This window comes from Tiliqua scincoides, chromosome 5 (assembly GCF_035046505.1).
Source record: "Tiliqua scincoides isolate rTilSci1 chromosome 5, rTilSci1.hap2, whole genome shotgun sequence".
Classification (NCBI taxonomy): domain Eukaryota; kingdom Metazoa; phylum Chordata; class Lepidosauria; order Squamata; family Scincidae; genus Tiliqua; species Tiliqua scincoides.
The window spans coordinates 57985339-58002051 of record NC_089825.1 but is presented as its reverse complement, the minus strand read 5'-3'; the positions used below and the strand labels follow the sequence as shown (position 1 = coordinate 58002051).

General features: G+C 42.9%; 1 protein-coding gene across 2 annotated transcripts in view; it reads left to right on the top strand.

Annotated features, from left to right (window-relative positions):
• ELMO1 (engulfment and cell motility 1) overlaps positions 1-16713 on the top strand; it is a 351127-nt gene that overhangs the window by 81437 nt on the left and 252977 nt on the right. For both annotated transcript variants that reach the window (XM_066627043.1, XM_066627044.1), the window contains exon 4: positions 556-628. In XM_066627043.1, coding sequence (XP_066483140.1) covers positions 556-628 — 73 coding nt within the window. The remainder of the gene's footprint in view (positions 1-555; positions 629-16713) is intronic.

The window sequence follows — 16713 nt, the reverse complement described above, 5'->3', positions numbered from 1 at the left end:
TATCATCCAGCTGTCTCTTGGCATACACAGGTTATTCCAGTGAGCCTTGTGGAGATCCACATAGTGAACGGCATATGTGGAGGTGGATGGGTTGGGACCATAGCTCAGTAGTAGGTTTTCTATACAGGCACGTTTAATTTCAATTTCTGTGTCCGTCCATCCGGCATGACAGCTAGGAAATACCCCTGAGTGAAACCTTGAAGAGCGACTGCTAGTCTGTGCTGGCGGTACTGAGCCAGCTGGACCGGTAAGACAGGAAGTAGGAAGAGAGCTTCCTATATGGAGTAAATTCATTGGAAAAACAAACCTTGCATTTAGAGGAATTGAATTCATTCTTTTTTTTTTTTTTTAACTTATATAGAATGGCAACTGCTAAGGGTAATTACTTAACAGGAAGAAGAAACAATTACATCTCTTAAGTTCTGGAATTTATCTTACTGTTCAGTAATCAAACCTGTAACCAAAGAGTGAAAGGAAAGGAAAAGTAGAGTGCTGTCAAATGGATGTCTATCTTCTGTGTGCATTTTACTGATAAACTTGTTTGTGTATTTTAAGGTGGTCTCTTCCAAACCATGAGTATTATGCACTGCAGCATGCTGATAGTTCCAATTTTTATATCACCGAAAAGGTAGGAAGATATTTCTACACAATTCTTGTGTGCTGTGTTTAAAGGGGGGGGGGGAGAATTTCATGCTGACAAACTGGTTTCAAAACTAATTATGAAAAAAACTGCATGATCTTCCTTTTTCCAGCACTTAAACCCCAGTGGATTATAATGGGCTCCTTATGCATCATGCTGATGATCTGAACTTTTTCTGGTGGTACCGTATGAGAATAGTTTTGTGGGAAGAAGAATAATTATTGGAGGGCTTTCCAGCAAAGATTTTAATTTGCTAGAAGTGGCTATGCATTGTTCACATGCTGGCAACAATTGTTTCTTCATTAACTAACATGCTTCAGAAGTAATTGTGAATTGTGGAAAACCTTTTATGCTGATTGTTATAGCTCTGTTGCCATTGATATGTAGTGAAGAGAGCTAGAGGAGGATCTTGAGCATGAAATACTTGATTCAAAATATGTATTAATATGTATTATTATATTAATGCTTAAACAGTAGAAGCAAATTCTTACAAATGCTTAAGATAGCATGCTTTCTTCCCATTGCCAACCCTTGAGTTGAAACTTGAAGCACCGCTCCTAAAATATATGCGTTCTAGTTGTAAGGACTGGTAAAGAACAGTAGCATTGTTGACTGTGTTACTCCTTCACATTTGCTGTTCATTTCGAAGACTCTGTTCTTGGAGATCTCAAATTGTGACTTGACTCAGGTGGAGTTGTTGAGGCCCTTTTGAAGGACTGACATGCACTCTACAAAAATGTTCTGTGCAGTAGAGCAGTGGTATTCAAACTGGTAGGGCATGACCCACCAGCTCATGTAATGATGCCCTGTTTCCTTTAACGGGTAGGGGCAGGGGGTAAGTAGTAAGCGATCCCCAGGATCACGCCCCTGCAGTGGGAGGGGAGCTATTTTTAAACTAACCATCATATGTGCTGTCAGGATCTGGGATGTGTGGGGAGCCCCGTGGAGCACTTGCAGGTCTCCCTGCGGCTTCTAAATAGTGAAAGTTGCAAGCGTGATTATACTGGAAGTGGAATTTCTGGCATTTGATCATGATCAGGATGTTGTTGGGAAGAAGCAAACAAGAAATTTCAACAAATGAGATGTACACGCTGCTAGTTGCTAGTTAAACAATGTGTTTAATGTCAATGTGTTAATATGTTTTTATCTGTTTGTTAAATTATGTTTTAATCTGCTTTTAACCTATTGTAAGCCGCCTTGGGTCCCTTTGGGGAGAAGGGCGGGGTATAAATAAAGTTGTTGTTGTTGTTGTTGTTGTTAAACAAAGCCTTGATGCTCCCACTTCTCTTTCTGAATGGTGGCTCATGTAGAAATTTTGTGCAAGGTCTGCATAACCCTTGTCAGCTCTATGCCAAGAGGTACACTAATTCTTGTCTTGATGTTTTTGTCTTGATTATGCTGGGCTAAATTTTTGATGTATGCCTTAAGGCAGTGGTTCTCGAACTTTTCTGGCCCGTGGCTCCCCTGATCCTTGTGGCCATTGGCCACGGCTCCCCATTACATCACCTCACCTCAGTTACCCCCAAAATGGGGATGAAGGTGTTATAATTATACACTAGAAACAAAAAAACAAGAGGTTAAATCTTCAGCAGAGCTACCAGCATTCTGAGGCTGCAATCCTAACCACACTTACCTGAGAGTAAGCCCCATTGAACACAATAGGACTTACTTCTGAGTAGACCTAGCTAGCATTGTGCCTTTTGTCTTACAACAGCAGCCAACAGAGTACCCCCCCCCCAAAAAAAAAAAAAAAAACGAGACAGGAGGAAAAAGGGGGATGGCTGAAAAGAAACAGGTATTTTTATTTTTTGATCAATTTTTGGAGACAAAGCTTGACTGATCAAGAGCGGCTTTTTTTTCTTTTTTGAAGGGGGAGAAAAAAGAGAAAGGTGAAGATCCTTGGTTAAGCTGACACAGACCTCAAGCCTATTTAGGTCTACTCAGAAGGAAGTCCCATTTGAATCAATGGGTCTTACTCCCAGGAAAGTGTGGATATGATTGCAGTCACACAGAGCAAGATTACAACTCACCCCCAAAGTAGATGGGAGTATGCTCACACACATACACCCCAACATTTAGATGCCACCCCTATTCCCCTCAGGCAAGATGGAGGAATGCAGGCTTTAGCATTTGGACACCCCCCCCACTAAGAGCAGGCTGGGCTCCCTCCTTCCCAGGCGGAGGAAAGCGCTACGCTGCTCTCTCTAGGTCAGGCTCCCAGTTTGAAGCCTGCCAGGAGCGCGCCCTGTGCTGATGAGATGCAGCACCTCTACCACTGCCCAGCCAGCCTTCTCTCGGTTTGGTGGGGAAGCTTCACCCCCCCCCCCCATGTTTCACATGCTATCATTCACAGCCGCAGAAAAGCAGCAAGTAGGGAGGCAGCATGTGCAGCTGAGCTGGGCAGCTATGGCCACCTCTCTACCCAAGATGCCTCACAACACTCCTGGGGGCTAGGCACACCTCACTAAGGAGCCCTGATTGAATACCTCAGCTGTAATGCCAAATGACTGACATATTACAAAGCATCTTAAAGCACAAAATAAAATGTATGTAGGTCCATGCTCATTTCCAGTGCTACCCTAAAGGTGGCTATGACAATTATTGATCCTGATGCATATCATCGTGCTGGATGTTGCTGGTTTCTGCACACAAAATATACAATATGCATATGTATTGTAATCAACAGCATTTCAAACCATCAAAATTCCAGAGAACAAGTTATACCTGAAATTTTCTCCCTGAAGGACAGTGCTTTTTGTGAAAATCTCCAACAGCTAACACAGAAGCTGTCTAATTGAGTATTTGAAATTCATCAGGGTATACTTGAGTGCTGTGGTCAGCTTGGACGCAAGAGAGCTTATGCAAATTCTAGCAAATTAAAGTACATTTTTATAGTAAACTGCTTTAGGAGTGAATGCCAAAATATGCAGAAGTAAAATTTTAATGATACAAATTAAGATGTGACTTAGTGGTATGACAACATGCTACGCAGCACAAAATTTTTCACAGTATTTAACCTACTTTCCCTAAAGAATCCTCTCTGTGTGAACTGCAACTTTTTGTTTTTTCAAACCTTCCCTGGCTTGTGCAGATGAAAGGTCATTTGGATCATGGTCAGAATTTGATCTCCTTGCAATGCTAGTAAACTAGAGTTCTGGCTCACTAGATGTGGGCCAACCCCACAAAAAGATCCATGCATATATCACTTGCTAATTTGTAACGCAGCATGAAGGCAAGATCTGCCTTCTTCAGAAAGCTTTGTATCTATGATGCTGCGAAAGCTTGATCCAAACTGACCTATAGATCTTAGTCTGTGTTTGCTGTTTTGTCACATAAGGCTTGCTTGATGCTGCAGTAACAGAGTAATGAACATGCGCTTGTTAACTTTCTCTGGGAAGGAGGGGCTGGCATTCCTACTGCTGGGATGCCCCTCCTGGGAGGCAGGATCAGAACCTTGATGAATGGATATTCATCCCACGTTGAGGGGGGTGTCCCTTCTGGTCTCCAGTTCTGGTTCCAGGAGTTAGGACAGACTTCAGTTGTGCTTTTCCTGTCTGCTTAGGATGATACTCTTATTGCCCAATCAGCCTCTTGCGAGAGAGAGCATGTGGGTGCACAACATGCAAGCATCCTGGCCTTGATCCTCCCTTCTGGGAGAAGGAAGCATTTGGGGCATTTTATTTAGGCCCAAATCCTAACCAACCTTCCAGCACTGGCATAGCTGTGCCAATGGGATGTATGCTGCATTCTGCATTTGTTGGCAATCGTGGAAGCCTCGTCAAGGCAAGGGAATGTTTGTTCCCTTATCTCGGAGCTGCATTTTCTTTATGTCGGTGCTGGAAAGTGGGTTAGGATTGTTCCCTTAATTGCATAAGGGGGAGCAGTTCACCCAAGCAGCCCCTCTATGCTTGCAGAAAAATGTAATAGAAAATGAACTAACAGCCTAATCCTAAGTTTCCCTAGTGCTCATGGCTGTAGCGGAACCAAAATGGCAACCAATGAATCCAGTGGGGCAGGGAAGCACCATCAGGTCTCCTTTTACATTCCCTTATCCTGTGTAGCGACCAAGCTGCTCCAATGGATCTCCTCTGATCTGTGCCTGCTACTGAGTAGGCGGAGAATTGAGTGGACATGTACTAGGTTTCCCGACCCAGGCGGGGGTTAGGCTATGGTGGCAGAGTCTGCTGCTGTCTCTGTCCCACTCCCAGGCCTGCTCCTCCCCACCCCTGCCCTCCTCCACCCAGTTCTGCCCCCTCCCCACCCTCCCCTGCCTCAAAGTGCCCTGCTGCTGGCCAGTGGTACAACTTACCACCGGGAGCCCTCACTGCTCATTTTGCGGTGCCAGAGCTGGATCCAGAGCTGGAGGTGCACCTGTACTTCCAGCGCAAAAGTGCCTTATGGCACTTTTCACAACAGTCAGGACAGCAGCGCTGGTGGAGTGCTGGCTCTGGGTCTGTTAGGGATCAGGCCTTGAATTTCCCTAGTTGCCAGGGGAGGAGCAAGGATTTACACACATGCCCTTTATCCTGCAAGGCCAGCTGGACATTTATAATATCCAAAGTGTCACCCTGAGAGCTGCTTGAGCACAGCCACTGTTTTGGTGGGGTACAAAGCCAAGGAGTGATAAACTCTGCCATTGTACAGGGGTGGCCAGACTTGCTTAATGCAAGAGCCATGTAACGATTAAGTTTAGACATTTGAGAGCTGCAGTATTTAAGAATCATTTAAATTCTTAAATATATATACTCACCGTGAATGTTAAATGTACGTTTTAACCCGGTGGATTCTAAGTTCATACTCAGTAAATAATGCTAATGCTTGAAAAAATTTGTATTTACTCTTTAAATTAATTGTGATGCAAAAAGGAGCTCAGCCAACATAGTTACGCAAGTCACACTTTTTATGTTGAAGGAGCATGTGGCTCGTGTCACGAGCATGTGGCTTGTGAGCCACTGTTTGGTCTTCTCTGCGATAGTAGCAATTGCCCATCTGCTTTCTCTCCCCCCCCCATTACCCCAGGCATTACCCCTTGGAAGAACAAGTTATTTGAGAGACTTTTGGTGTGGTCTCTTGGTGTTGCCTTATTTTTTTTTTACAATGCCATTAATTTGTGGTCAGGGCAGAATGGGACTCTCATTTAGAGAAGTTGTGCTGCAAGGAGGGCTTTAATAGGTTTCTGCTGCCTGTAGCCTGTCTGAGTCACTTGAATAAGAGAGAAAATAAATAAGGGAGAATAGTTAAATGCCATGAGTATTACTCAGATGCCTGTGATAACTGTTACATTTTTTGGTGTTTACTCCCACCAGCTGAGTGAGGGAGAAATGCCAGGGGTCACAATGACCACTTCATGGAACAAGCAGATTAGTGAATAGTTTCAACTAGTGGCATTTCAGAATTGTGCTAGGATTTGACCTGGTTTAGGCACACCTCTTAGGAGACGCATGTGCACCATTATTTTTTCCTAGTAAAAACAAATACTTTCTTCAAATTCACCTGCTACCCTTTTCCACTGTTCTGTGTGTGCTGTGTTTTGATTGTGGTAACTGAGAAATGAATACATGGGGAGAAATTGGCACCCTACAACATGTGATTAAAATTGCTCATTTTTAGTACTAATGTATCCGTTATTAATCAATAATAATGAGTTCAATCTTGTGAGTCACTACTGTGTCTGAACACATGGAAGTGTGATGTCAAGTGTGTGCTTTTTATTTGGAAATATGTATAGGTTGAGTCTCAGTACTCACGTGGGTTCCGTTCCCAGAACTCACATAGATGGCAAAAATCACATTAAAGCAAATCTATTTAAAAAACAGTGTCCCTTTGCTCAGTGATTTAAAAACAACCTGGCTGACCTTTGTGATGCATCAAGCAGACGATCTGTCTCTCTACAGGCACTTAGAAAGGCCTCACTCCAAAGCAGCAACCCCTCCCTTCACCAGGAGCTGCAGCTGCGGGGTTGGGGAAGAATGGAGGTGGTGATAATCACTGTCATTTAGCATTCTTTCACATGCTGGGGGGCGGGGAGGACAGGGTCCCTTGCCTTGGAGTGAAGCTGTTCTAAGTGCTTGTAGAGAGAATGGTTGATGGATTTGAGGGAGCCGGCTGCCCTCTCTTGCATTAATGAGGCTATTGTTAAACAACTTTTTTCCTTTAATTTAAAGGGCCCTTCTCATTGCGTTGAAATAAAACTGCAGGTGAAAAATCCGTGGATAATTAGGTTATAGCTGTACATGTTGTTTTTAAGCAGAAAGTTCTCAGTACGTTAAATACATGCCATTGGCTGGACTTTTTGATATGAGAGCAACCATTGTAGATCATTGATAAAATGCTTTCCCAGCACTTAAACAACAATTGGAGGGTTGCTGCTAGTTATTGATTGCAAATCAATTTCACATACTCAGTGACATTATCAGGTGCATGAAGGGGCACTGAGCCCCTCTCACATGTTTTCTGCCATTAAACGGGCTCTCTTGGCTACTGTATTTATTATTGGGGGGGGGGAGAGAGAAAGAAGGCACAGAGTTCCACAGGATTCTTGCTTGTGGGTATGCTGCATTCAGGTAGCTGGGCATAACGTTCACTGTTTAACTTGTTTTAAACATGAAACATGAAAATCATGTTTTCATTTTTGTACTTAGGAAAATGTGAAATAAACTTGTTGCCTGGAAAGTGTGATGCCACATCTCATTCTCAGCTAGTGTCCCTATTAAGTGGAATGTAGTTGAATGACTGTATCATGGGCATGGCTTGCATAATGCTTCTGATGTTCCTGCAGAAGGAGCTTCCTAGCCCAGCACCAATGCCCTTTAGTCAGGCCTTTCAAAGCTTGGCAAATCCTGGCAGAGCTGGGAAAGACCCCTGACAGAAACCTGGAGAGCAGCTTCCAGTCAGTGTAGGCAACACCGTGGAGCCATGGTCTGACGACTTGGTAGAATAAGATAACTTCATATGTAGACTGAAAGGAATAAATATTTAGCCCCCTATCTGAACAAGTGGTCAGATTGTTCGGACAATATTCAACTGAAGAGTCTGTTGTCCTCTGAGCATCTCCTGAAACATGGTAGCTCAACCAATAGCATTAGGGAAATGGGTTGACCTTCTAATATTTTGGGAATTATTATTACTCGTCAAGTATGTGAACTGTTCGTGTACATTTGTGTGTAATATGCCAATAAAGTTTCTGATTGACAGAAAGCGGGGAACTTTGTTGGGGGACTTGAAATATGTGTGGGGCCAAGCTGACAGCCTCCCATGGATAATGTTTTGGCATCACCTGCGCACACATTTTCTGCCAGGTCCAAAAAAATCTTCTTAGAAACTTGCTTTTATGACATTTTACATTTTTGACCTTGGAAGATATTGTTTTGCTTTGTTTCCCCTTCTGCCTCCCTCCTGCAGCTATGCCTGACAATTTCATTTTTGGTTAGTTTGGAATCAATTCATTCCCATTCTTCAACCTCGGAGTGCACATCAACCCTGCCTCCCTTTGAAAAAACAAAACTCTCCCTTTCTATCTCTCTCACACACACACCTTAAAACTAAAGGCAACAGACTGCCTGTCAAATGAGATGATGGATTAGTTTTTCAAGCACCTGAAATGGGTACTTCAAAGAATCTTCTCATTCTTCAGCATTTTCCACGCTTTTACATTGACTTAACATATGTGAAGCATGTTCAAACCTAGCTCCTCCTCTTTTCTTTTACATTTACACCCTCTCATCTAGTACATATGCATGAATTTGCAAAAGGAGTTGAGATCAGAAGCCTTTCAAGAGACTTGCCACACAGGAATCAAAATGATGCTGGTTTGTAAAGAACAAGCAAACCAGAAGATGGTCCTTGATAGAATAAAATTTAAGTATCTCTGGTTTAATAAAACCAATAGGCCAAACACACAAAGCCCATATAATAAGGAGAAAGATGAAAAATTTCTAGGGCTGCTAGCTACTGACACTTGAGTAAATTCCTTCTTGCCACCAAATATGATGACATGAAACTAGGGTTGAGTGCAAGGCTGAGTGGGGATACAGCAGTGAACTGGGAGGGGTACCTGCTGCCTTCCCTGGTCCCTACAGCAGTGCTGTCCCATCCTCTTCTCACTTGCTCTTCTTGGAGAGTGAGCAAGAGGAGGATGGTGAATCTTCTTCTCCCCCAGAGAAGGAAAATGATTGTGGTGGCTGCAATCCTGTTTCCAGCCATTTTTCTACCATGATAGTGATTGGGAAGAGAACTACTACTGCCCCATCTTTCTCCACAACCTTCTCTGCCCATGATCTTCTAAACTGGCTAGGTGGGAAGATCCTGGAAACAGAATGTCCCAGGATCCTCCCTGCTCAGCTAGTTTAGACGAAGTGGAACTTAAAGAGGACACTGCACCAATGTGCACTCACCCCAAAGAGTGGACACATTTTGGGTGCCAGTTCAGTCCTGGGTGAGTGGATTCTGTGTTTCGTTCTATACTTTTCCTGAAATTCTGACATTGCTTTGATTTCACTCTGGTTGAATTCTGATTCCAGAATGGATTTTACTATGTATTTTTGATAAAAAGCAGTATATAAATATAACAAGGATTTTGTACATATGCTCTCAATTGGGGAAAAAAGTAAACACAAGAAAAAACATTTGGGGGGAAAAATAATTGCAAAATTGTGCTATTGTGCATGTAAAAGTATTTTTAAAACTGGGTTGCCTTTGTGGGGAGTATGTGAGTGTTTTTTTAAATTTACTTTTGGTGTTTAATGCTAAAAGACAGAGAAGGGAGCAGGAATTCCCTCCCACCTAATGTTCAAGGTTCTGGAAATTTACCTCTGGAAAAATAATGAATTTCAGTGTTTTGGAATACACTTACTGTACGTAAACCTATCCCATATTATAGAACCTGTGAATTTGGGTCAGAACATGGCAGAGGCAGGTTGTGTGAGCATCTCTGCTTGCAGTAGAAACTATATGGAGAGTTGGGAATAAAATGGGTGGAGGTTTTGCCTGTATTTGGTTGACCACTATTGGGGAACAGTATGCACAGCTAAATGGACCTTTGTTCTAATCTAACAGTTCTAATGTTTTTGTGAAGAATTTTCTTTCATATTGTTCAGTGTTTCCCAACATTTCTGACTCTTAATGAAAACAGAGTTTATTTTCTTTTTCTTCATTCCCCTTTATTTAAAAAAAATTGCATCTGTACTTGGCATGTATCACAGGAATACAATGCGCAGTATTGTCTACTTTGGTTTGGTATTTTACGCTCTTGGATATGTTTCTTTTCACCTGGATTCCTTTCCGAATCTTTCTTTATGAATCTCACCTTTTTGGTGGGTGGATTTTTTGTCTTGTTTTTTATTTATGGACACAGCAGTTAAACTGTTCCATGTAAAAAGTTTTTCTTGACCTAATTTTGTCTAAATAAAATCTGTAATTGTATATGCTGGGGAAAGTCTTGCCTACATCAAAGACAGCTTTGTGTGGGGAAAGTTATGCAAATGAAGCAAAAGAAAAATCTAAGGAACAGACATTTTGTTGTTTCTATTCCTTACTCAGCAAATTTTCAAGAATTGTTGCAAATCTATACCTGATCAGATTCTTTTGCAAAGCTGATAGGATAAGGACCATCGGCCCAATTCTACAAAATGGTGAAATAAACTAGTGTGTAGCACTTTGTGCATTATAGTGCGTCTCTGCAGAAGAAATAAATATATCAGTGATTCCCAAACTGTGAGCCATGGCTCCATGGGGAGCTGTGGAATCCTGGCAAAAAACCTGCTACTCTATGCAGTGTATAGGAACATAGCTCTAATGGGGAGCTGTATCCAGTAGCCCAGTAGGTCATGTGCAAAGTCATCACTATGGGTATTGGGAGAATCTCCTTGACTCCCCTGCGTTGTTACATGTACCAAGCCCTCTACAATACTGAACAGCTCCACTGGACGACATTCTGCAGAATTTAGATATCTAGCATTTAAAATTATTTTAGTGTGCCTACTTTTAATTTTTTATTTTAAAATGTTCTGATAGACATAATTGCAGAAGAAGATTTGAAAACAGGACAAAAAAGATCTTTTGGGAAGATATCTGGGTTTAGGACTTTTAGCAGGGCTGGCCTTAGGAGCTGCAGGGCCCAAAGCAAAATATTTTTGTAGTGGGCTTCCACCTCTGTCCCTCCCCTACCTACCAGGATGAGCAGCAGTAACTAGACACCTGGCAGCCATGTCAGTGCCAACTACTTCCGAGAGAGCTGATTTCAAGCCAGTTGAACCTGGGGTGGGCAGGAGGGAGGGCTGTCCAGCAGCAATTCTCTGCTCGTTGAGCTCTTCTTGTGGTGCCTTGGAATGGAAGATTCTACACCAGAGCAAGGTGGCAGCTGTGGGTGTTCCACTTGCCTTCCCATCCTAGTGTGAGGCCCTTTTAGGCACAGGGCCCAATCTGATCAAATTGTCAAATTGCCCTAAGGCCAGCCCTGACTTTTAGATGTAACCTTTTAAGGATACCCAAGTGGGGGGGGGGGGAAACAGTGGAAAGAAATGAGGTCCTTTGTTTAGAAAGAGGCAAAGGGGTTGGTGAGAGAAGAGTTTTTCTTTTGCCACAAGAATGAAAAATTCCAGGTTTCTCCTAACGTTTTTCCATGCAAGCAACTTATGGGCTCTAAATCATGAATCACTTTTTTGATGGGTATGTGTGGTTGCAGAAATGAAAGGGTAGCTGTATGACAAAGTGGGCTTTCTATTTTAGTAGTTTTTTTTCCTTATCTTTTAAAAGGACTATTCTCTGAAGTGGAAAGCACTTTGCCAGTATGAACCCACTTAACTTCAAACGGAGGTGGAGCATTTTAAAGATTGAACTGGGAGAGCGTTTACCAGGCATGCTCTTTGAAGCTTATTATAAGTGCTTCTCTCTGAGGCCTACAGAGCAGGAACATGACGAGCCCGGTTATGCTCCATAGAGGCTTGGTGAAGCAGATGCTTTGAGTGGCAGGCTGGGAGAGGTGGTGAATTGGCAACTCACTGCCCAGCCAGCCTCTTGGCTGGATCCTGCTGCCAACCTGATGCTCTTCTTGCTTGCTGTAGTGCAGTTGATGTGTTTGATGGTGGCAGCAGTGCTGGAGAAGTTGGCAGGGGGCTGATGCAATTGTATTCTGGTTACTTCCCTTGTAAAGAGAATAATCAAAACAGGATCATGCATGCCCCTTGCACCACCCCTCCTTCTTCCTCCACAACTGACTGCTAGTTCAAACTGCTTAAGAGGGAGGAGAAAGCAACTGTAGAGCCTGATGCTGTAGCACAGTCCCTGCACATCCAGCCTTCTCAGATTGCAAGTGAAGCATAATTCTGTTATGTGTTGGGGGACAGTTTCCAGCAGCATGGGAGTGATTGATTCAAAAGTTGGGATTGGGCGGCTCATGGGATCTGGAAAGAGGATGGGTAGAGTTGTCAGTGGAAGGAATGCATTTGGTAATGTGATGGAAGCCATGAACTTTCATCCCCAAAGTCAATTCAGTGTGAAATTTCGGGGTTTGGACTTTGCTCGGTCAGGGTATGGTTGGCTAGAACTGCCTTACTGGTCCAGTCCCCCCTCTTCCAAAAGTGGGAAGTATATGGTGAGCATCCATTTTGAGGATCCTTCTCCTTCCACCTAGCAAAACAAGGAACCATGAGACATAAAAGATACCCCTCCTGTGTAAGAGCAATAACAATTTCAGCACTGAACAAACATGTATCAACCAACACCAGCATAGCAGCTGCCTTTTTGAGAACCTACTGTGAGCACTGCAGACATAAAATAGGCATATAAGCCCATAATATGCTTGACTTAAACTGGTGACAGAAGATCACTTTGAGGAGCAAGGGAGCTCACAATTCATTTACACACTGCAAGCAATGCTTAAGTATTCAGCTGAATTATTGCTGCGTATTCTGGAGTGGAATTGTTTCTATTGCAATGCATTTATTCTATACATGTTAAGAGGGTGAGATGATACAACCATACTTGTTGAGCACAAATCCCAGTTTCTGTCTCATCTAGAGTTCTAAACAGATCCCTAGATGATCTGAGATAGAGAACTAAAATGGGGGAACTCCTCCAAGACTTTCAAGCTTCTAAATTGCCCCTTCTGTGTGGGGGAAAGATGTTGTGACACTGTTCGCATAATCAGAGGAACCAAGTGCTAACACTTTTCTTGGACTCTACCACTTTTCAAGTTGCATGTGCGAGATCACTTTTTCGAATGGTGCCTTAAGGAAACAAAACAACCCTGAAAATTAGTGAGTGAGTGTTACCCTGCACTTGCCTGATCTTGTCTGATCCTAGAAGCTAAGCAGGGTCAGGCCTGGTTAGTACTTGGATGGGAGACCACCTGGGAATACCAGGTGCTGTAGGCTTATACCATAGTCTTTCGGGACTGAAGGTTGCCAACTGAGTGAGTGAATGAGTGAGAGAGAGAGAGAGAGAGAGAGAGAATGAGAGAGGTCAAACTTAGCTCTTGTATTAAAGTTTTGTATGTGCAGGGAGTCATGTGTGCCCCCCCCCCAATGGGAGAGCATTCAGATGCCACTGTAAGCCCAGGCAATGCTCCTTCCAAATCTGACAGTACACAAGAATTCAACAGTTCTCAGACTTAGAAGCTGATCCTTGCAAACCTTTCTTTCCAGAAGTTCCAATATTGGTATCAGACTCACTTTCCCATTCCTTTGCTTGCAGTCCTGTGCTGTAATCCTCAATCCATTTCCTTGGAGTAAATTGTATGTAGTGGGATTTACATGTGAGTAAACAGCATCAAATTCTGCTGTTGTTGGACCTGCTGGGCAGGGCTTCAGTTTCAGATTTCACTGGCCATCAGGCACCTGTCTGAAGGAATGGGTCTGGTTCTCCTCCTTCCTCTGAGAAATACTCAGGCTTTGGAGAACCTCTGGGAAAGTGAGGCTCTGAAGCTGTGGCCAGCAACTGTGATTTCTTTGTGTGCTTTTGCTAATGATGCCAAGAACACAAAGGTCACTATGATGAGATCTCTTAAGGCAGGGGTCTCCAAACTTTTTGGCCAGAGAGCTGCATCAAATATCTGGCGTGGTGTGGAGGGCGGGGAAAAAAATTTCAATATAAAATTTAAATAAATAAATTAGAGATGGAATTTAGATGAGTGAATAAATGAATGAATGGGCCTCTCTGGTCCTCAGAACACCCTCCAGATACAATCAGAGCACAGTTCTGGTCATGTTCAGTTGAGTGGACCAGAGGCTTTCAGGGGACAAGAGGTTGGCCATGGGCTGGAAAGAGGCTTGCTGCAGGCCGCATCTGGCCCCCGGGCTGGGGTTTGGAGACCCCTGTCTTAAGGTATGCTGCAGAGGCTTCAGTACATCACAGAGAGGGTGGCAGTCTCAAGCCTCTGAAGGCCTCATAGTACAGTACTTAAGGAATTCATTTTTGTCAAGAGTATAAAATGCCTTGAATGTTCCTTTTATTTTCTTTTGAAGTGGGTCCTTGCTGCCAGGAAGGCAATGGTTGCCCTACAATAGCATGCCCCAAAGGCTTTAATGTTCAAAGTACTGAACCACAACCCTGATAAAGACCCACTTGCTTGTTGGGGAAAAACAATAAAAGAAGGCAAATTATCTATTGATATATTTAAACATTTAGCATATGGAGTTTTTGCTTCACAACCTCAAAGTAGGACATACAATTGCAGAAATTGTAATGTTAACTATAAAGATATTGGGAATCATAAGGGATGCTTTTAAATTAAAATGAAACTTTTTAATTGGATTTTTTTATAACATTGTGATCAGGAACTAGGATTTGTTTACATAGCCTATCCTTTAATCCACCACCCTTATTTTCTCTGGGATTAAGCATGCAGCAGATTAGCTCTAATGTATCCATTGAATGTAAATGTATCCATTGAAATTAACTGACATGCTGAATGTGGTATCATTCTGTGTAATGTAAAAGATCCCCTTGGTTTAATTGTGCTCTTATGGACTGTTTCCTTGCAGGCTCTTAAGTAATTGTTTGGGAACGGAGAAACAAAATTGGATTTTTAATTGGAGAGCAGATATTTCCACTTAGGTTTTGGCTACCCTGCTGCATTAGAAGGCTGATGCTTTTGGATGCATTCCAATGCCGCACATTGGAAATGCTTTGTAAGCCCCTATCTGCCCATGTCATGTTCAAGCTCTTTGCTATGACAGCTCCAGTTGGAGTTGAACCACAAGACTATGCTGTTGTGAATTGGAGTCAGATGTCACTGATGTGGTGGTGGCATTTATGTGGTGGTTAGCATTCATACAGCACGTTGGAGGTTTTTTCCCCCCTCAAAGCATGTTGCATGCAATATCTCATTCTTACAATAATCCTGTTGATAGGTGTGGCTGTGGTCCCATATTTAAGGTTATGTGGGGGGGGGGGGGCGCTCTGAAGCAGCGATAGTGACTTTTAATGTTTACATTCCTTTTTTACCTTCCTCTTTCTCCATGAAGCACAGCATGGCATTCAAAGTTCTTTCCTTTGACTTTTATACTGTTTAAAAAGTGACTGACCTTTTATTTTAGAAGGATATAGAAACGTTCAATATATAAGCTGTCAGTCTTGGTAAGCCAGTGAACAGCATGCCTGAGTGGGGGAGTGGAACTGGCTTCTAGTCTGTCCACCCTTCTAGTCTGAGATTCTAACCACTGTTCCACAGTGGCTGTCACTGAATTGCTTCGGGTTACTTAACAGCTGCATGGTAGAAATGAAATTTGAATCAGACCCCTCCTCCTTCATGGCTCAGTAACTATTGCTTAACACTCGTGCTCTGGTTATAAGCGCCAGTCCTTTCAATACTAAGCTGATAAAAATGTATAAGTGTTGGAGATTTTGGTTCAGGATGATGAATAGGATGGAATAATCAGTCACCTTGCATGTTGGCCATAATGTTTCAGCATTTCTTTATTTAAAGAATTTATACCTTGCCTTTCTACCACACTAAACGGCACTCAAGGCAGCTTACAAATAAAACACCAATACAGTTTAGATAAAACAATACCAAAACATTAAGATAAAAACAATAAAAACTGCAACAGATCATGATTGAAATTACATTTCTTTAAAAAGTGTCAGCCCCCAACGTCAACATTCAAACGCTTCCCTAAATTAATAAAATGAAAACTCATAGATGTACTTTTACATGTCCTATATACTTTTAGATGTACTATGTACATAGATGTACTTAACTATAGATGTACTTTTGTATGACTTGTAGATTAAAAAATAAAATAAAAATCAACAGTAGTTTCAGCCAATATTAGAATGCAGTCCAGAGTTTAATAATAGAAAAATCACAAGGTCATTTATATAAAAGCAGATATTATTTAGCTGGGTCCTCTTTATCTGTGGATTCAGGGCTCGCAGGGTTGACCCACTGCGGGTCCTGAACCCGCGACTGCAGACTTATTGAGTTTCTTGTATATGACCAGAACCTTGTTCTGTTTGTGTCGGGGTGTCTTTTTGAGGCCCGTAGAGGCCACATGCGGCCTCTGTGGGCCTCTGAAAGGGCCCTGGAGGTGTTTAAAGGGCACTAATTATACTGAGCTTATTAAGGGATGGGGAAGCATGTGATCTGAAGAGGCTCCTGTCGGGCTCATTCTCATTGCTACAAGCTGGTTTGGCATTACGTTTTGAACCAAGCCAGTATCCTAAGTCTGAATACAGGTGTGTCCCTTTCTGTCTTTCAGATTTTGCCCATACCCCACTTTTTTGTCTTAATATAGCCCTCAGGTGGATGAAGCCTCAAAAGAATTCTTCTATTATCATAATACAGGGCTTTTCAGAGTGGGGCGTAGTGACGTGGCAGCCTGTGGGCCCTGGTCTCTTTCCCCTTAAGGGGCGGGGGCAGCCAGGAGGCAAGGAGAAGGCAGCGAAAGTGGAACGATCATGCCCTGCCTCTGCTAAAGGGGAATTGGAGCACGATTGCTCCACTTTCACTTCCAAAGCTGCGGGGAGCCCTGCAGAAGGTTGCGCAGAGCTCCCCGTACCCCTGGGAGGCTGCAGGAGGCTCAGGTACGTGCAACCAAGCCCCTGCAGCCCCCCAAGTGGCGCAGTCCTGGGGA